The sequence below is a fragment of the Apostichopus japonicus genome, chromosome 16 (genome assembly GCF_037975245.1).
Source record: "Apostichopus japonicus isolate 1M-3 chromosome 16, ASM3797524v1, whole genome shotgun sequence".
Taxonomy (NCBI): Eukaryota; Metazoa; Echinodermata; class Holothuroidea; order Aspidochirotida; family Stichopodidae; genus Apostichopus; species Apostichopus japonicus.
This window is the reverse complement of record NC_092576.1, coordinates 4740370-4762863: the sequence shown is the minus strand read 5'-3', so window position 1 is coordinate 4762863 and position 22494 is coordinate 4740370. Positions and strand designations below refer to the sequence as shown.

General features: G+C 35.9%; 1 protein-coding gene across 3 annotated transcripts; it reads left to right on the top strand.

Moving 5' to 3' along the window:
- Positions 1-935: 935 nt before the first annotated feature.
- On the top strand, positions 936-22184 carry LOC139983191 (uncharacterized). 3 transcript variants are annotated; one of them, XM_071996582.1, is made up of 15 exons: positions 936-1075; positions 1714-1752; positions 3419-3473; positions 3985-4314; positions 6663-7298; positions 7680-7775; positions 9921-10031; positions 10276-10367; positions 11530-11741; positions 12140-12207; positions 13702-13769; positions 13965-14009; positions 14447-14470; positions 16413-16429; positions 17409-22184. In XM_071996582.1, exons 3-15 carry the CDS (start codon positions 3419-3421, stop codon positions 17464-17466), a joined length of 1812 nt encoding a protein of 603 aa, XP_071852683.1. In that variant the 5' UTR covers positions 936-1075; positions 1714-1752; the 3' UTR covers positions 17467-22184. The 3 variants fall into 3 exon arrangements, with proteins under 3 accessions (XP_071852683.1, XP_071852685.1, XP_071852684.1); XM_071996583.1 differs by lacking the exon at positions 936-1075 and adding an exon at positions 1098-1302; XM_071996584.1 differs by lacking the exon at positions 1714-1752 and having other exon boundaries at positions 978-1075.
- Positions 22185-22494: the final 310 nt, after the last annotated feature.

Below are 22494 nucleotides of genomic sequence, written 5' to 3'. Positions count from 1 at the left end.
GGAGACCTGCTCGACTGACAATCCTTGCGAAAATCTTCAGCTGGAATCTCGCCCTAGATGTAAAGTTACTCGATACAATTGCATTAACTAAAGTAATTCTCTCACCCAGATTTTAGACACAATGTACGGATTTCATCTGTCGTCATCATTGTGCGCGACTGACATTAATTTAATGATTTGGTTAATGTTAATCTGCTAGCCTACATTACATGTATTTCTAGTTTCACGGTAAACTTTAATGTTACGGTAAAGTGTAACATGTACATGATACTAATATAGTAGGCCTACATACAAACTTAAGCCTGCTTTTATGAACTATCAGTCATTCGGTACTTTATCTGCTTTGCATCATTGTTTAATTGTACAAATGAAAAATAATTATGTGATGATATTGAGGGTGACGATTTGATCGAGCTTTAATTTGTACTTCTTTCACTTATTTTCTTCAATTCTCACTTGGTAATCCTTGGCCAAAAAGGCAAACTGCATTGTAAAACTGTACAGCGGAGATCTATTGCATTGTACAGCGTACATACTGCCCACGTACACCTGGCCCACACATGTGTATTACAGCGATCGATGAGTAACGCGTGTCTATGAGTAACACGCATGCGCGAGGGTTTGGATACGCCTATATATGATAATTACCCCTAACCCTCCTAGGAAAAAAAAATACGCCGACGGGAATATAGCTATCACGTTAGGCTACAGGCACGGTTATTGCTAGGTAACGGGTGTCGTCTGCTGCTCTAAGCACGCAAACACATTTTATACTAGTTAGGTGAAATCATCGTGCGTAATAGGGAGAGTAGTATATTAGTACCACCCTGGAACACATCACATGACCCTCCATACATGGTACGCGCGTACGCGCGTATTTACTGTGTGATAGTTTCTCCAGATTCATTAACCTCGTTGGTATCACTGTGTCAACTTTCAGTGATTTGACCTTGCACCATGAACCTTACGTTGTTTCATTCGTAATGCTGGTTGTAGTTTGTTGTAGTGAAGGCGCTACTGTGTAGACCTAGCACACAAAGAGACGTAGCCTATAGTGAACAATAGATTTTTTAAGGTATGGAGTTGACGTTATTGGTTCGCATTTTTTCATAATTATACGTTAAACACTTCGTTTGTTTTGAGTCAGTTAGTGCCGGTAGACATTAGGCTAGCTGCAAGTTTCGTTTTACGTGGGCGTATGCTGTAGTACTGTACGTAGGTTGTGTCGAAGTCAACGTAAGCTTGTGTACACCCCGACTAGATTATCTGAGTGAAGGTTCCTTTCCTAAAACAGGATATAAGGTCAGTTATGTAGTATGTTAAAAGTTGGTAATCATTGTGCAGTTTTGCCATGGTATGTTTATTCCATATATATGACTCAGAATGTGGCAATATGTGTACTAGATTTTGCATATCGGATCGATCAGAACAAAGCCCCAAAACAGTATTTTGCGAGGCAGTTCTAATAATACCAAGTGGAATTTCCCGAATTTATGTGTATACACTCTGTCATGTATATATCTTTTTGTAAAAGGTCTAATACTCTGACGAACGTTACACTATGCATGTAACCATGAGCTGCATTTCGTTCTAACTTCTACAGCATACAATCAGCAAGCAATCGTTTCACAAACGCCGATTAATATATGAGTTATATATGAAATACCTTATATCACGTGATGCTTAATGTCTTTGTGAAATCTTTTAATGCAGGTTTGCCATTTATGAAGGAACCAACGTGAGATAAACATAGTAAGTTTGGTGAACGACAAGTTTCCTTGGAAATGGTGTCCCTTCTCATTTAATGATAGCACGGGCTTAGGTTACAAAGACACGTTGCTATGCCTAGTTAAGTAAGGGCATGAATGAATAATCGTTGACTTAGTATAGACAAAATGCTTGTTTATTTTTGTCATTCCGTATCAAATCACTTATGGCTGCTGCTAGACCCTCTCCGAAAATTTAAGGAAGTTATTTTGCCTAGTATTTAAATATTTAATGGGAAATCACTTAAATCAATCAAAACTCAATCAAAGTTTGAGATTTTTACAGTACTGTTTTACCATTACACAGGCTTTCTGAGCACCTGTTATTGTAATTTAAGGTCATAGCATGTTTCACGGTTTGTACAAACATAAATTCTCTTATACTATAGACTACAAAATCAGCCTCTCTCAACCTGACCCATTTTGACTATTCAGCTGTCAAAAACGACAGATTTTGCACTTCGGAGCAACTTTACAATCTCATAATTTTTCATGGAAAAAGCTAGAACCTTGAAATTGGTTTAATACTTAAGGATTTTTTACTTACAGTACAAGTAACGTACCGGTAAGTAAAATTCACAAATCTCACATGGCTATGTTTGTGATTATTTGGCTACTACAACCCTTCAACGTACTGGATCGCAACATGATATATCATCTTCGGAGTTACATAACTTAAAAGTATAACACAGGAAAACATTGTTAGCGTGTGTTTGTATTCACTGGGTTAGTCGTATCATGGAGCTATAAACCCTTTAAAAACACTCAATTATCCTTAAGTAATTTAGGAGAACTTAATCACCCACAATGGCACATTTTTAGGAAAAGAATTCAAAAATGTGGATACTGTGGCATTTTTAAAACAACTCCACAAAACAGTATTAAAACAACCTTAATTTTGCATTACTTTTGGTATGAGGTAATTGGCTCTACCGCTTTCTGTAATGAGAGGGTGCTGGGATGTTCAATTACTGAGGAAAATTAAGGAAATGCCACTTGGCCCACAGGGTTTCTTGAAAATTTCAAATGGTTATAAATCGACAATTTTTAAGCAATGCAACTGAAATTTTCACAGTTTCCTAATTTCATGGTGCTCCAATCATCAAGAATGGTGTTGTTTTTGGAGAAGGTTCAACTACAGAATTCTCCAATAATCTGTTCATTTGACATGAAATGACCCTCCTGTTCAATATTTTACCTAGAGAACAATAGATTTATCCTTGATACAACTGATATATGATAATTACTTTACCATCCTGCTTATATAACCCTTTCTTTGGCGACCCAAGTTGAGAAGTGGCTATCCGCAACTGAAACTCCCTTTGACTAAAAATTACCGGATATAACCTCACTGATATGAGTAATGGCTAAACAGCTCATTTTATTTTAACTTCTTGTTAATTCACTGAAGATTAATAGGGAGAAATGCAGCACCAAAGAAAACATATATATGAAAAAAAGAAATGATTACAGTGAAATGGAGGATATTAACTTTCAAATTCTATCGAAAACAGGTTTTCCTGCCAAATTGCATGTGACTGTTAAAAAATGAACTATGAAGGCCATCCTGAACTATCAGGCCTGGTTTTCATTTTTTGTGATGCCCCACGATCAATTTATGTCAGGAGTTCAAGTGTTAGTTTTCTTTTCAGATGTCTACCACAAACCTTTTCGTGATCACTACTATCCTTTGGTGCCTAATGAGTGGTAAGATCAAATACCGGTTTTATCTTGGAGAGGGGGGGGGGGGGTATGTGACTGCTGTTGGTAATACACGTAAGGGCGAGGGAAGGGTTTCATGAATATACACGAAGTGGAATGAAAGACCTGCACTTCGGTATTAAGACTTCCTATGTACAGTACTATCACATCACATGCACACGCCCAGTCTCGAGCGGTATTGCAGGGGAGGAAGGGACAGCTGGGGGGGGGGTGACATTCTCAAATGTGGTGAAAGTTTCTGCATGATGGTAATACAATATTATGAATACTATTATGGTTGGGGTAGGGTCCATTGAATAGTAATTTTAAAATTTAGTTAAATGCAAGTCAACATATATTACGACTCCATATGCTGGTTGTGTATTTCTTAGACTCACCCATTTATACATTTTGAACTGGAGAATGGAAGTCGGTGTGAGGGGAAAATCGATTCCCTACAACTTTCATGCGATTTGAGAACAGGTTCCATGTATAAGTCTTTCTTCTTTAATTACAGGAACGGTTGTCTCATCTGATAAGTGTCAGTCTCCGCAATATTTGCAATTAGGAAAGAAAGGTGTGATATCCTGCAGCAATCCTAGTGGTTTATATGGAGCCTTTTGGTACAACTCGACCAATGTGACTAGCAATGATCGACCATTTATCTCCCTCGGAGACGGCATCATATCTGGACCCGGACATGATTCTGGAGAATACGTTGTTCAACCTAATGGATCTCTTGTAATCAACGAAGTTTCTACCAAACATAATAATATTTTCGGAGTAACAATATTGGCGACTTTAGATGAAGATCCTATCTTTGAAGATGTTCATGTAGTTGTCTTTAGTAAGTCGATTTTTTTCATAACAACAGGTATTAGTTCATTTGCATCTGTTTATTGTTGGTGGTTGTATTTACAAAAATAACAAAATGAAGACAATACACTATAGGCTTTCATATGGAGGAAATTTTAAATACAGATATTTTAAAACTATCCTTCAAATAGCATTGTACAGAAACAAAAGGGACGTCTCAATTCCTCATACTTTATATGCGCCTTTCTCGGAGTCATATATATTGCTTTCTCCTTTTAACATAAATCTGAGGTTTTTGCAACAAGTCTTTAGCTAAGCAGGGGGTCGCTCTTCAGCGATTTCTTACAAAGTAAAAAAGGTGTCCTGTTGAAAACAAGAAAGTTAGAAGGATATTGCTGTATAGAACAATGACCTAATAACCTCTTTATTGTTAAATGTTAAAAAAAAAATCTGCCAAAAATAGTACTTTTGACACCTTGCAAGAAAGTAGAAGTTCCTTGTCAATCTGCCAAAGCATGCTCACATGTCTTTTCAAATGTTCCACATAAGAAACAAAAAGCAGTATCATTTTATTGAAACGATAAAGAAACTGCTATAGATGTGTCGAAAATTCATTTAACTAAAACAGTTGATTCGAATCTGCAATGGAATTAGCATGGCAAGTAATAACAAGGATAAGCAGTGATTTGTAAATATTTCTTAAGCCTGTGAATCATGATTCAATAATTCAATATTTCGCCCTTTGAGAGAAGTGTTTAAGCTTCAGTAAGGAATACATCAAATAAGTTTCCAAACAACCCGACGTCTGTTTGTCGTGGTCCACAAGTATCGATATTAACCAGAGAATGATTGGACAGTAACCATGGCTCGACGGTAACAATTAGAAAACAAATGTAGAGGGTGATAAGGGACAAGAAAAAAATCGAGTCTACAGTGATTACCTGGGGTAATATTAGGGTTCCAAGTTCAAGTCTGGCTTATAAGGGTTTTGCTTAGTGAAATGAGATTTTTGAATAAAAACAAATATTTATTCCATGCTTGCAAATGAAAGACATATAAACACAGTTGAAAAATATATTTGACGTGATATGATGTGATATCATTGATGGACATAGAAGACAAAAAAAAGAGTCAATTGAACAGAGAACGTCAACATGATGTCTTACATCAAGACAAACCACATCAGCATTATCCGTCGAAACACTGGACCGAACACAAGGAGTTCAGAGTTTTGGAGCGAAGATGTAGAGAAACAATGCGATGTGGAATCCACATACAAACACAATAAGAGGTTTAACATTTTAACTGCGGCTTGGTAGAGTTCGACGAAAAACGTCATAGGCATAACTGACAGTAGGTAAACCCCTCCCTTAAATTGTAGATGCGTGTCTGTTCGATAAAGTTCCGATACTTTTCTGTATATTTCTCTTTCTCCCGGAAATCATTCAACGTTAAATCATCCTCCAAGAAGAGAAAAATCGAGACACTGACCGATTTTACGCCTACTATTTGGTGATAATTTCTTCTCAGAAATATATCATGCTTGTTGAGAAGAAAGGCGTGGTGTGAAACATATGACTTTAGTTCAGTTAATCATTCCTCGATGATCTTCACATTCTCCTTTCATATTCCATTGTCATGTTCCATACATTGTTTCTCATTAACGTGAAGGTTTACAAGCTGACAAAAGGTGGTCTGTTCATTCATTCATCAATCCATTCATCCATACTTTTAATCATATACTCACTCAGTCATATTCATACTATATAGACGTTGTTTAATGTTATCATACAAACGATGGAACGGTGAGAACAAGTTAGAAACGGTCGGTGTACAACCATACAGATGATAAAATAGTATTACGTGATTAGTAGCTTACTAATAGAGTTACAATGGTTCAACAGTGTAAAAAGTTACATTATTGAAATAACACTAGCGTTGAAGCCAGCTGCATTGTGGGTATATATCTAACAGTCAAACCACACTGCAGCATATTAATACCCTATAATGAAGTTATGAATATGGTTGAATATCATGCGGTGTCTACGTGACGACTGGATGTCATTTGGTAATTTCAGATGGTGGTATATTATCTTCAGTAAATAGTCTAAATAGGATATCTTTTTAGGGGACAAGCTACAGTTTCAATTTCTTATTGAAATAGAGATGTTTCGCTAAGTATGGTCTCCAAAAATTAACAATAAATGCCCAGGCTAGCTGGACGAGTATGAACTACTTGAGTAGGAAAGATCTCAATGAAAGAATACCGACCTTTAGTTGTTAGTGAGCCCAACTAAATTCATAAAAGTTATCCATATTATGAGGCCGAATATATTCTGGCCGGACAATATTATTTTTCTTCCTTTTCACAATTTGCAGACAAACCACGTGAACCGTACCCTACCATTGATGCTACTGGATGTGACCAGAAATCTTTATGCTTTTTAGAATTAAACACTGCTTCAAGTTTAAAATGTAGTGTTTTACGAGTAGGTGCAGTATTAGATGATTTGTCGTGGAAGTTGAGAACTAGCAGTGGCGATAAACAGATCTCTTCTCAGTCGAAAGCTGTAACAACCAGTGTCAATGAGTTACAATCTTACTATACTGTTGTAGATATTTCGTTACAAACCTCTCTGTCATTACGTTTATTTGTCTGTGCAGCGAGAAGCAATGTGTCTGAGGTAGGTTACAATGAATCTACGATACTGGTTGAAAGCGGGACACTGGAAGCATCTAGGGAACCTCTGCTTGTAACTCTTAATGAAAGAGTGGTTATGAACTGCGGGGAAGATGTGTTATTCTTTGTATGGAAAAAAGTGGGTCAAACGGAAGAAATTATTGCATTTGGAACTAAAATTAGGAGTGAAGTTACGATGCCTGGTGGATTCACATTGCAAAGTAGCTCTCTGGTCATAAACACGGTTAAAAATCCTACATTGGGCACGTACACGTGTGTTTACAGCACTGACGGTGTTACAACGAAATTTACATCAACTGATGTAACTTTTCAGGGTAAGAACTACATTAAAATGAAAGAACTTCCCCATAACTATTTTATGTGCAGGTTAAATTTTATGTAGTATTCCAGTTAACGTAGTAAACATAAACTGATCGAATACATTTGTTGTTTTGATGTGGAATTGGAGGAGAAGCGTTGCAAAATAAAGGGACAGAGTTTAACAAAATTAACGTGTAAGATATGTACTTTTACTTTGTATGCGGTGTATAGTTCTTGATACCGATATGACATACCGTTGTATATCGTTCACATGCATGTTTGGACTTTTATGAACCAATTTAAGATAGCCGTGTTGATTTGTTATCTGGAGATGATGTCAACTTGCATTTGGAATTGTTGATATTCATGTTTGACCATTTCTCTTGGTATTTCAGAGGAGGAACGACGAACTGGTTGGATTGGTGTTGTTGTGTTCTTTGTGTTATTAGTGTTATTGATTATCATCGGAGTCGTCCTCTACCGATGGAAAGGTAATTTATTTATTAATCAGTAAATGTAAATATTACTCTAAAGTATATAATAGACTTCTGTTTAATTGATTTGGTTCAGGTTTCTTTTTGCAATCAGACCGTTGTCGATGCTTCCTTAGATAACTCTAGACCAGGGTTGTCCAACCTAGATAGTCCAGCCAGAGATGCTGTACGGTGCGAAATTTTAGTGAGCAGATTTATTGATAGAAATTTGAAGCTATATAATCAATCATTCGAACCTTCTGGGTCCAAAAAACCGAATACAGGTCAGTTTGTGTGACATTCTCAGTGGGGAGGGGGGGGGGCGGGTGTACTTTATTCATCTGTTTTATCAGGAAGGAAAATAAATCAGTGCGCTCCGCGTGCAGTGCTCACATGTTGTTGCCTTGGGCTCCGGGCAAAAAATCGAGCGTAGGGTTCATGCGGCCCTCTCCTTCATCATAATCATTCCATGTGGCACTCCTGTACAAAAGGTTGGACAACCCTGCTCTAGACGTTAAAATCAGTTTTTCCTATTAGGAATATCTGCTTACTTTATTTATACTGAAAACACTTCGAAGCCATTGCAATCTGTGACACCAAGGATATCTGGTTCAGCCTTTACTTGCCCCACTAACGGCTATCCATGTTCCCATCATTGATATGACATTGTGTTAACTCCGACTTGTAGCATCAGTGATGGGATCGGGGTCTTCCATTGCAATAATAGGGCATAGCCGTACACTTGGATTAAGCCTCACCCAGATGCTCTCTATGACTTCTCACCCCTTCCTGGTTAGAAATCTTGAAATGCTCTCCTGTGATTCCTGTTCTACTATGTGTGGGGAATCCTAGCTACAAACCTGGTTAGCACCTACTTTCTAGTGCATTTTTTGTTGTCGTGTTTCAATTAACTGTATTTGTGACGCAGTTCTATAGTTCATTGTTTCACTACAAATTAGAGCAGTGATAATAACTACAATCAGACTGAATCCACGTAAATGGAATGATGTAAGCCAAACGGATCCATAATACGTTTAGATGTCTTGGTGAAGGCACACTGTCAAGAACTACATATTTCAAATTAGTTTCATCTGTTAAATGTTTTGATCAAAATTTGAATACTCTAACCTATTTATGCTGATTAAACGTGTTCGTCACTCTCCACACTTCGTAACAATATCTTGTAATAAAGTAGTTATAGCAAATGCACTTATTCAAATTACGTAATTCTTGTTACAATCGGGTGAATTCACTTTCCGGCTTCCACAAGTAGTCTAAGGAGAAAATAAGGATAGACTAAGAAACTTTAATAAGATGGAAATCATTGGATGAACATAACTTGATAATAGTATGTATTTAGACTTTGGTACCTATCATGGATTTGTCCAAGCTATTGACTAGCCAACATGTCATCATAACTTATTCCTTGGAACACACCATCCAAAGCCAGACTTTAGCCAACGATGTACGTTATTAAGATACAATCGATAAAATAGATTAAATAGATGAATCGATGAAATCGATGAAATAGATAAAATAGATGGAATCGATGAAATAGATTAAACAGATGAAAGATGAAATTGATGAAATAAATAAAATAGAATAAATATATTAAATATGTTAAATACATTAAATAACTTAAACAGATTAAATAGATTAAATAGAATAAATATAATAGATTATATAGATTAAACAGATTAATCATATTAAACAGATTAAAGTGGTATTTGAATGTTAACATACATGATCATCCTGACATAAAATAGGCAATAACATATCTTTTACTTCTACACCTTTTTTTTTAGTCACGCCCACTCAGCCAAAGTCACGCTTTGACTGTATTACTATTATCAGCACTATGACAATTATGAGATGATCACTTTGTATATTTATGCATCATTACATTCACATATAGAGTGGTGCCGGTCATTTCTTTAGATCAGAGTTCAAGTTGTCAATGCAGTTCCCGTGAAAACTAGTGACTCACATCCCACAGATCTCAGGCGTCTATTTATGTACATAACAATATATTATCTTACCTAACGTATTCAGAATGTCCGTTGAAGCTTGTGTCTTTTATTATGAATACGTTCATTTTCGCTGTTAGAACTACAGCTTACAATACTCAGATGAGTAATACAGTTTATATCTTATCCGTAACAGAGATTAATTCCAAAGATCGACGGGGTACAACAGCATCAACACAACATCAACAGCAGCAACAACAGCACTTACTCGAACCTCCAAAAAGGGTGACAGAAGAAGAATTAAAAGGTATCTAAGCTATATTTATATTTCTATATATATATATATATATATATAAATATTATTTCATGGATTATTTACAACTTTCAATTACTGTGTATTTAATTTTGATGTAAGAAGCAATGCGTTCTCAGTTATTATCAAGTTTCCTGTACTGCACCTGCATATAAATTTAAGTTAATGACCCAGAAAGAAATTAAATACGATTGTAAGACTGTTACTCATAAATCGACCTTGTTCTTTCATTGTAAAGCCTTGTATAAGAAAGCTATAATTTCGAAAGACCAAACTCGAGCTACACACGATTGGATAGTGAAGAGGTTGAAGGAAGCATCTGAAAGACAGGTAAAAAACTTCTTAAAAGAATATTACTTTAATTTCGATTCAGTGTGAATGATATGTAAAGAAATTATGTACCTAAGCTTGATATTCTTTTGTCAAACAAAAACAATTGGTAGAAGAATCTGAAAATATGTGGCGTTGAGAATAAATGTGACCGATGCATAGATAGTTATCTTCATTATTTCATTCTATTTTGCTTTTAACTTTCAAAATAAAACATTCACTAAATATATACTAAGTTCGTATATACATCTAACAAGTGCTTGCCCAATATGTTAACCGTTCAGTCATGTCTTAATTCATGATGTTTCGATACATTGAACAATATTTCAAATAGCGACTTCACGTATCTTTGACTTTCAGTGAGATAAAACTCTAGTTTACTTCTCTAAATGCTTGTTTCTGTTGAAGCAATGATATGTGAAATTTTAAAACAACGAATTGCCTGCATCTAGTGTCCACTCCATTTAGAAAGTTTCAAACTCTACAGAGGAACACTGCAGAGAAGATTAACATTGTTTAATATAGATACGATTTAACTGATTAATAATTGTGTAAAATTATGGACTTTGTAATCATACACGTGATGTTGAATAACTATCATAAAATATGTAAATTTGTTGTGTTTTTGTGACGAACAATTTGCAACCTTTAAATGCTACAAGTTAAGGCGATGAATATATGAATATTACATAACTATGTGTAAAATATGTATTTATTAAATGAAAGAAAACGTTTTGTATTTAGTACAGAGGGGAGTCATGTTCCTTTGCTTGTTGTCCATCTCCATTGCCAATAAGCCTGTTGCTTCTCAAACCACATCATGTTTGGTATTTACCTCTAAAATGCAACCTAGTAACATTACTTTATTAAATAGAATCACGGAGCCAAAAACACCAAGCATCGTCATATCAATATTATAAATATAAATTAACTGAGCTAAATTGAGACAACTGTCATGTTTCAGATTTCAATTTCATGTTAGATATTTTTTACACGATATGAAAGACACCTTAGATTGCTAAAGCAATATTCCTGTTGGTCAATCTTTGAATTACTTTGTAATCTATCCTAGTTAGTAAATGATCTAATTGATGTTGATAATTTTTTGAGGTTCCTCATTCATGTTTCCTCAAACTTATTATGTGGTTAATTTCTTGAATAGGTTGACATTCAAAAGATTATACTGCGAGACAGCTTCACGTCAGTTGAAGATAACGGTGTAGCTATTAATCTAAGCTCTGGAGCAGTTTTACCTCCGCTTAACACTTTGAACAGATTGGACTTTGAAAACGAAAAATGGCAACAATGGGACCTAACCAAATTGATAAGTATCCTGCAATATGCTTGTTCCAGAAGTCCACCGACCGAAATCAAGTAAGCGTAGTTATTTTGAACTGTCGACTATTATTCATATTGTCTGAGAAAGAATTACATGTATTCAATTTACCTATATGTTGGAATAATTACTGCAGTTAGAGTATAACTAGATGTGAAGACGTTTTAGCAATATGTCGAACCATCTCGTGCTTACTTACACATATCACGTACAGAATTAATATACCTCTTTCAGCTAATTGATTGATTTATTTACCAAGAAAAACGGTGGTATGTTCCTTCATTTGAGCAGGCTACATCAGATGTGAAATGAAAAAAAAAGTAAAAAAATACTTGAACCGGCATTTGTGGACTTAACAATAAGAGTATAATATTGCACACCTTTCAGTTTATCTAATTACAAAACACTGACGAATTAATACAATTTCTCCTCAAAGGATTGAAAGAAGTCTGCTGCCCTTTAAATTTGAGAACAAGTTGAGCACGTTACAACAGAAGCCACTTGGTAAGAGTGCAGTTTAACAAATTACTCTTACAAATAAATTAATCTTTACAGGTAAATGTTGATGAGGTGAAATGTTGTTTTGTAAATGATTGCATCTGCACGATTAAGAACAATGACTTATGCGTTTATGATTATCCTTTGTTCAACTGGTTTGAGAAAAAGTTAGTAAAACACGAAAAAAGGAGATTTCTTCACGTCTTTATCTACAACCCTAAAGCTACATGTTTATGTACTGGGCTCATACTTGCTTTCGTCGTGCATAATGTCAGTAGCATAGCGCATTTCTTATCGAAGCCAAATAGATTTATGCGATGGTAATTGCGCGTGCATTTAGGTATGTTCGTGGGGTGTGGGTATGTGCGTGACGGTTTAGCTAAACACTTCAAGTGTAAATGATTAAGATGGTTTAATGTCATACTTGGGGTGTTGATCCACCTTAGTTAGCAGAAGAAAATTATTTTCTTAAAAAGTGAAGTGAAGTACACGAAGGTCAACGCTTTTAATTGTTTAAAAACAATACATTAAAAAGCACAGTTTGGATGAAATTGATAGGTGGTAGTTGATCTAACGTAATGAATACAAGTTTTTTTCTTTTCCTTTTTATTGGGGGGTGGGGGTGGGGGTGGAGTGAAATAAAATCCAGAATCCTATTTTGTTTTTTGTTTTTTTTTGGGGGGAGGAGGTTATTTGAGGTTAACACTCAGTTGATAAGAGTCTATTCACATTACAATTGACCTCTTTTCATTTTTGTTCAATTGATATTTTCGTCGTATAATTTTTCAGCATCCAGTTACGGTTTGAAAAGTTGTTTATTTCAAGCTCCAGTAGTACTTTATATATAGGGTTGATTGTCATCTAATCATGGGTGCATTAATCACTGTTTCCTGAAGGGGGAGGGGTGGAACGGAGGTAGTAAGTTTTCACCGATGCAGTCATGATGGTACATGCGTATATGTGCGATATCTCGTCAGGAGCAATATGAATGGTCAACATATCCGAAGATAGTTGGTTGTGTATTGAGAAGGTCAAAGTGGGAAAACCTAGTAAAAATATTATTTAGAATAACAACTCGGATGGATATCAGATCACTAACAGTTTTTCAAAAACTGCGTTCTCCAAAGATCAATGCATTTTCCATTGACCTCTTTTCTTCATATTGTTAGCATTAGGCAGGACCCCGAGAGTTGAAGACATGCACAGTCCAGTGTGAAAGGGTGTTTTTAGCAAATATGAGTTGTGAACAGGACGCCAGTATAACAATTGAGGGGTGTTAAAGGAATGTCAAGTAGACTTTTACTTGTGTCTAAAATACAGGTGGCACAGTGCATCTGTTTAATCGAGAATTACTAGGTTTATCAAAGATCGTCTTCGAAAATTAAATAAATGTTATATGTCCGGATGTAGCTGACCAAACGGGCTTGTACTAAATGTTTTACACGTTCAAGTTTCCGTAGATACCAGACTAAGGAAAACTCTTTTTATGGTCTCTTTCAGTCGAGTGGCAAACTGGTTTTGCAGTTGCAGGAATACTACATTTGAATTACGACACTGGACAATGGGAGGTATGTCCTCGTAACATAAATTATATGAAGATTTCATTGTAAATAGACCTTTTTTTAAATATACCTTTACATAGTAGAAGAACAAACATAGTCAAATTCATCTGGGTTTCGTCTTAATAACACCCATCAAGTTCTTGCTAATGTCTTCTTCCATACATATGTACTAATCATTGTGTTATTTTTTTATTCACACAGGGTAAACAACTCGGTCCTCTGAACGAGAATGTATATTACATGCTTGTAAGTATACCTTACTTAGTAAAATATACTTCAATCCAGTGCAACAAAGAATATGAACAGTTGAAGTCAACAACACTTGATTTCATTCAACGACTCTCATATTTTTCAGGAGTGGCGCAATTACGTTTTACTTCTAGGTAGGGGGGGGGGGAGTACTAGTATGTCACTTACAACCCAAAGTATAGAGTGACCTTATAAAGACATAACGATTAAGTTCCGTATTCAACTTTTATGTGATTGTCGTTGGCAAACAGATACGCTACAAGTAGCTTCTTCACAAGAAACAAACTGTAATAAAGTAAATAATTACACAGATTAAGGTCATTTCCAATTTCAGGAGAAAATATTTCATTCACTTTTTCTTTCCGTGTTAGTTTTGCATGTTCTGTTTATGTGCGTGATAATACTGAACTTCATGTCTTACACTTGTATTACAGAAAGAGAAGGCAAATGAAGAAGTGGTAAGTAAACTGGTAAATTCAGTATCCTATTATAAGTGGAAATTATGCCTGTAATTTTCATCACATGAATTTATCAAATTATTCTACGAACAGGCGAGGATTCTATAGATATTGTGGTAAATTTGGTAAAATATTAAAGAAAACATTGTACTTACGAGTAAAATGTAAAGATTTGTATGTGTATATACAATTATGTGACCCATAATATTTGGGTGGGACAAAATATGGGTTATTAGTGTATTAATGAGTACACGCTTCCGCTCTCCCGCTATTTCTTTCCCGAAAATCTCATTAGGTTAGGACAACTATTTAACTCGATGACCCCAAAGACAGCAGGGCCTGGTGGGGTGGTCTGGTGGTGGGCTTTATTCTCCACCCCACTAGAGCAAAAAAAAATCTTCACAAACTAAAAACAACTACTTTAACCATTCAAAATTTGTCAAACTTAGAAGTCAAAGTTTTGCGATTAAATGACGTCAGTTTGAGGAAATGTGTGAAAGTTTGAGGTATAGTTAGTCAAAATTTGCAAGGAAAAAACCCAACGACATTTTGAGATAAGAAACATAAATTTAGGTGTGACAACTTCAAAAATAAATTGGAATTGCTATAAACAAAAGTGAAGTTTAGTGGGTGAAGCCGTCAACATTCCGAGATAAAATGTTGCAGTTTACCATCTGCAGTGGCCCAACGAAGCATAAAAAAGTAAAATTCGTCCAGCAAAAGATACCCACATGGCCAAGGGTTATTATTTTCCCCTGCAATCCCAACCCCTTTCTTTTTGATAGCTCACTACGTACCTCCCTACCCGTTGTTGTTCAGTGTGCTTTTGACTTCACAGAGGGAAAGTTTCAGAAATCTTGGTCATATTCCCCCAATCTAAATGGGATCCACCGTTCTTGGACTTAAGTGTAGGAGGAAGTAAATTTAATGTTATGCCTTAACTGATGGTTGGCTATGTGTCACGTGATTCCATGAACATCACCTGTACAATTGATGACATGTTCATTGTTACAGCAAGAGGTATTGTTAGGCTTAACTTTGTAGAGTTAGGTTGGTTAAGATATAAGTTGCAGTGTATGGAAGCAAATATCTGCTGTGTGTTGGAAAAAAATATATCATTTCTGATAAAAAATTTGTTCTGTAGTTTAACACAGAGTTACAAGAACCATAACAAAAATTACATTACTTTTACTTTCTGTGGGTTTGTGAGGTGAAATCACAGGGGTCAGAGGTAACTTTGTGAAGAAAAAATACAGTGGGAAGAATTAAGTGCTAGTATATATACAGTATGAAGCAGTCTCTGCATATTTTTATAATATTGGTTTCAGTATCCATTTGTGTAGGCTGTATGAAATGTAATAGCAATCCTTTATCTTAGAAATAGCATATCGCATTCCTGATCAAGGAATGGAACCACACACCAACAGCGTAAAGTTCTAGAGTCAATTAAAGAGAAACAACGTTGCTCATTGGTGATGTAAACTATACTGATAAGTCTAGGCAGTCTGATCAATGAGCCCTCATTGCCCTCCCAATCCCCTCATGCTTTCCCCTCCCCCATTGGTGCAGCCACTACGGGCATGACTTTAAAATGGTAACTGTGTTCACAACAACATAGTGTGGTTACCGTGGTGAATTTATTTTGATAGCATTGTTGCATACCGTTTATGAACTCATGCGATCGCAACAATGTTAAACTGTAAGACCTTAAAGTCAAATGATATTGGAATTCATTATATGGGTGTACTTGGAATGCGAAGTGAATTATGTAAGCAACTAAATTATAGATCGCTATGCACAGGTTTAGATCACTATGCACAATTTTAATGTTTTTTAACGTTGTGTTTTGCTACATAAACCAAGTCGACTTTTTTCATGTTTCTCATATTTCATATTTTAAAATTTATATGTGACAACATTCCTACCCATTTGTTGCTTTCAGACCGACCAAACAGAAGGGTAAGTCTTTTCACTGCGATTCAATTATGTACTTTATCTGAACTGATAAGCCATGTTATAGATTCAGAGGTTACAAAGATGACATATTATGTGTTAAGAAAAGTCAGTAAGCTATACAGTATAGTGCCCAATCACTTAGCTAATAATAAGAAGAAGAAGAATAGCTAGTCTTATATAACGCAGACTCCAAAAGCGTTGTTCAATGCGCTTTAAGGGTGCTGAAAGGTGCAACAAATAATAGAGTTGAGAGAAAGGACAAGTTTAAAGACAGCGCCTGAATTGAATAATAGATCCAAAGACCTAATTTCAATCGTGAGGGAGTTCCATATAAGTGGTGTAGCATTCAGAAAGCTACAGTCACCGAAAGATCTTGTACGTGACATTGGAACCTCAAGTTGAAATTGATAATGCGAACGAATTGGTTTAAATTTAGCTTGCTAATGTAAGAGAACAGATAAGTTGGGGTACCAGTTTTAATGGCACGAAAAACTAGAATGAGGATTCTATAGCCAATACGGAGTCTTATTGGTAACCAGTGTAGTTCTTCCAGTACAGGGGTGTTAGGGGTAAACTTGTTCGCCCTATGGATGATTCGAGCAGCCGTGTTCTGGATCCTTTGCAAGCTCGAAATCTGGGATGTACCTACACTATATAGAAGAGAATTGCGATAATCAAGCCTAATCGAAATGACAGCATAAATAGTTTTCTCGGTAGCAGGCCTATCGAGATATCTCATAAGTTGCCACATCCGACTAATATGCAAAATTGTCCACTTACATTTCTGGTCCAGTACAAATGTGGTCATTTGTGTATAATCACTAAGTTGTACGGCACATGTCGTCTTTTACGCACATATACTAAGCTAATGTACAATGTGTAGAGTTATTACTAATCACTGTGTTAATGTTTTAATGCGTATGGAAACATGCACTTATAATAGTCGTATTTATTCATATATTTGTATATTTCATTTAATTAGAGCAAAGCTTTTGGAAGACTCGAATCATAAGCAACCGCCATCCGATGTGAAAGTTTGAAATTTGAAAGGCAGGTGGGCGACGTCCGTGTGATGCGGCTGAATCATCTGTGGTTTTAACAGATAGGACTAAGAAATATCAAGAAGAGTGTAGCTTTGCTCGTTAACACACAGGAAATCTTCGATGAATTTATATCCCATATTGAGTACAAAAATGCTATTGTTTGAGAATATCAAAAGTTATTTGAGGTCACTGATGGTCAAAATAGTAAACTCAATGTCTCAAGAAGGGAACCACAAATGGATCTCATGCTTTGCATGTAGATGTATCACATTGAGTAGAAGCTGCCCTTATTTTCTGACGAGGTAAAATGTTATTTTGGGTCACCAAAGGTCAAAGTTAGTTGTGGACACACACGGTGAGTCAAAACGTTCATGGTGGATTAACTCCATACTCAAACATAAATCTTTTTGAACTTCATACTTGGTAGATCCAACTTGATTAGTAAACGTCCAATTGTCATTTGAGATCAACAGAGGTCAAAGTCGAATCCCTTTCAACACGATTACTCAAAATTTACATCCATGTTGAACTTCACTCTTGGTATGTAAATCCGACTTGTTCAGTGTATTAACCCTATTGAAATTTGGTTGAGGTCAAAGGTCATTTGCAAACAACATTAAAGACAAAGTCTGAAAACCTTGTAAACAAGTTAACAAAGCCAACTGGCTTTCTGTTTTGTCATGAATTCCGAGTAGGAGTCAGAGGCATTGTAAATATAATATATTAAGTAGGGAGGTTCCAGGTGTAACATTCTTAAATGATGCAGCTTATTTAATCATCGAAAGCTCAACGCATTGTTTTTGCATTCTTGTTTCATTAAACGAACTATCTTCTCTGTGAAGGCAAAAGGTCATTTGAAGTCAAAAGAGCTTATGGTGTAAACACCTTTTGTAAAAATGTACGTCTTGCTTGGAGTTCAAATTTCATTTGAGGTCGACATAAGTCAAAGTCTGAATAGATTGTAAATACGATCAGTAAAAAAAAACGTCTCGCTTGAATTTCATACTTTCGTTTAGTTCAAGTTATTCGAGGTCGACGTACATCGAAACCTCAGAGCCTTGTATACACTGTAAGTTACATGCACATTTGTTTTATTTTGATATGTAGATCCCACTTCGTAAGTATAAATCCAAACAGTTGAAAGAGGTAACATCTCACTTGAGGTCAACAATGGTCAAAGTCTGAAAACGTTGTAAACATGGCATGGTACCTCAAAGCAACATCTTGGTATGTAAATCCGCCCTCGTGAGCACAAGAATCCCTTTGAATTGGTGGAGTTCAAAGGTTATTTGACATTAACATAGGTAACAAGTCTGAAACCCTTTTGAGACTTTTGCACATAACTGTTAAATTAAATCTTTTTTACTTGATAGGCAGGTTTGCATTTCTGTAAGAACCTTGCTGATCATTCGAAATCATATCAATAACGGCAAACATTACCATACCGTGTGCACTGCTGTTATTGCATTACGTTGTCAAATGAAACATGGCAGGAAATCGCTAATCCGACCGGCTTCTGATTTGATTCAATGCCGGAGGCAAAAGGAAACTTTGTGACCATGATGGCATGTGAGAGAGAGAGAGCGCGCGCTTGAGTGAAGATCGTTCTTGGTTGGTATAAGTTGTTGATTCCCTAACGAGTGCCAGATGTCGAAAACTGGAACACAAGAAGTGGGAACGTCACTTCAGATGTCCTTTAGACTATGTAGTTCACCGTTAGTATGGGTTAAATGTCATTTGACGTTAACAGAGGTCAAAGTTTGAAATCCTTGTAAAGACAATATCACAATAGTCTAATGATGGATGGATGGATCTCTCTATATTTTTGTATGATTGTAAATATTTTTACTGTCGTAGCGTATAGAAGCTAGAACCAACGATGGCTGAGAATTTTAAAAACAAACCTACAGGGTAGTTATAATAATAATAATAATCAGCAGTTATTTTTACGATGCTTAAGCGACCACAAATGTGGGAGTAGCCCACAAGTGCTTATGGATTACAACTTATAAGTCGGGTGGTTTCCAATTCAATATTTTAACTCAAATTTGGAATCTTTTCAATTTAGAAAGTCACTTCAGATGTAAAACCGTATATTTCTCTTGGATAAAAAACACACCTTACTGTAACCAGGTCGGGAAACGAACCCTGTAGTAGATTAGTAATCAAGTTCTACGGACTGAACGACTGTTCGGCAGAGTATAGCTCAATATATATTATAAAACCCCATATATATTATATACTGCCCTGTACATACATTACCTCCACTTGTGACTTAACCCTGGAATAGATTAGACGCAACTATCATCTCGTATGTTCTTTTCTTATTTTTTATATGTGGACGCTCGACACGGAGTTACTACAAAAACCCGACCCTCCTGATTGCTAAGTCTCATTGCTTCAAATGTCACCGCCTTTACCCAGTCGGGCACAGCACCAGTATATAGTGGGTAAAAGAGTTGTGGCAAATAAAATACAATGAGGAAGTTAAAACATTTCTGTCTGTTTGATATTCCCTACAATATTGCCGAAATAACAGAATTACTCAATAACCGTTTTACAGAATACAAAACTTATTTTGTAAGTAGAGGTTATGATTAGGAGTTTATCTCAGCACAAACGGCACAAATAAATACAGGAATCTCTCAAGAAATTAAAAAAATAACATAAATAAACCTTTCTAGTAAGTTATAACATGGATTTCTCCATCTTGAATAAGATTATCCGCAAGAACATCCAACTGCTGCATAGTTCCACCATTTTTGGAGGCTAAATATCCCCAGATCTCCTAAGTCTAAAATATTTTAAATATTCCTTCGTCTTAAAAAACACGCTGGCACACGCAACAATTTTATTCAAACGAAAGGGAGGCAAACTTGTGGTTCATAATATCTGAAATATTTACTGGCAATTGTAATTGGTCGAAAATTTGAGAGACTGTGCCGTCATCATGTTACAAACATTCATTACCTTTCCCCATTGAAATATACAGTTTGTTTACAATGTCATAGTTAGTTTTCCGTAAGGTAATTCGTGTATTAATATAACAAATATACATTAAAAGCCAGTTGGACATTTCTCTTGAAGTCCACAGAACACCTTGCCAGTTGTTGTCTTTTTCTCGAATGAATGGTGGGTTTGCTAGTCCCTGGTTCAATGGTGCGTAAGGCACCGTGGTTTCTGACTGGTAATACTAGTGTCGTCTGCTCAGCTGCTGTATTGTTTTTTCACTGGACCCTGGAAAAGTTAATCTGGACCCCAGATCGGCTACGGCTGTCCTTTCGGAAGCGATATGACTACAGCCTAATGGCAAAAATTACCACCACCTCATTTTACTTAAAACCATATCCCTAATGATAGATCCACATGCCATAATAATAACATGGGATGACGGTTATGATGTCCTGGGCTTACCACTAACAATTCAATACTAGGAAATAGGTTTAGCCTAACTTAAGCATATGTACGTAGCCTTGCCCTTGGTCTAACTTCATCAGTAACCATGTTTTGACAAAGTGTAATATTGTGACGAGCCCGGCTCCTCCGATGGTAATACTACATCGGGACTCGCGATAGAAAGGTACTGGGATATCTTGATGCCGTATTTATGCTTCTTCAGGAGATGTCTCGAACGGAAGAAAACAATGAGTTCACACAAAAAACAATTTGACAAGATCGGATTTGATTAATGATTCGGTATAATTTCTTCTCTCTCGATTCTCTTAACAAATAAAACTAAATTACAATGATTTGACTTGACTTGACTCCGTCAATTAAACAATTAGGAGTGATGAACTTTCGGCGGAGTGATAAATTTGCTGATCAAGTGATAAACTTTGCTGACGGAGTCCGTAAACTTTCGGCCTCCTTTTACTTTTATATCTTACTTCTACAAAATCTCACTGCGCACAATCAGTAGGCAGCCAATGACCTGACCATCCTGTATTAACTTAACGATATAAAAATAAGTGCGCTGGCACTGATCTGCCCTGATTGGTTGGGAGTTTGGAAGTCCATCCCCTTTCTATGGAAACTTCCATACCACGTGAGAGAACCTTCTCGAATGTTCCACAGACATAATGGAATCTATTTTGGGAAAAGGCCCTGTACCAAGATTCAATAAGATAGTTAAAAACTTCTCGTGGGAAAACTGAATCCATGACCTAGTTAAATACATAAGAGGCCCTGTAAGGTGTCTCGATGGAGTGTTTCGGTAACATCAAAGAGATGGTATCACTATTTCATAACATCCCCCTCAATCTTTTAAAATTTTTGGATACTCCAAAATTTTAACATCATACTGCTTTAACTTATCATTATCCCAAGAAGGTAGAGTACTGTAAGCACATTCACTAATATTCATTGACTTCAATAAATGGTCTTCATATATCTCAAAGGTTAACATCTTGGTTACGAATTTTTAAAATGATCATATGGTATATACATTGACACTATTCTCCATGAAAATATTTTGTGTACCTCTTCAAAATTGATGACATCATATGATGTAATCTAAAAAAAATATCATTAAGATATCTTAAAGTTACATGACACAGCAAAATATGCAGTATCTCTTACAAAATACATTTATGCATTTCATACATCAATAATACATTTATATCAAAAGTGAAATCATGCCGTGATTTGGGGAGAGATCAGAGAATACTAGACTTAGTTGTCTTTTAACTGAACAGAACACCTTGGCGTTCCATAAATTTTCGTACACTAAAAAAAAGAACCTTAAAATATTACAAACTCATTTACAAAGTACCTCCTCTTTAATGAAGGCATACAGTAGTTTCAAAACTGTTTTGAAACCTTGTGAATCATATACATCCACTTCAAGAAAATCAAGAAAATGTGACTCGATAGCATGGTGACCCTAGGTATGCACTCCGAAATGATCTAGTAAAGTACCAAAGTACTAGATATTCGATACCATAAAAGAGACCCCATAGACTATGACATCAACAAATCTTTCTTCAAATTTACATAATACTTAACATCTTGTCTTTTCAACTTCTT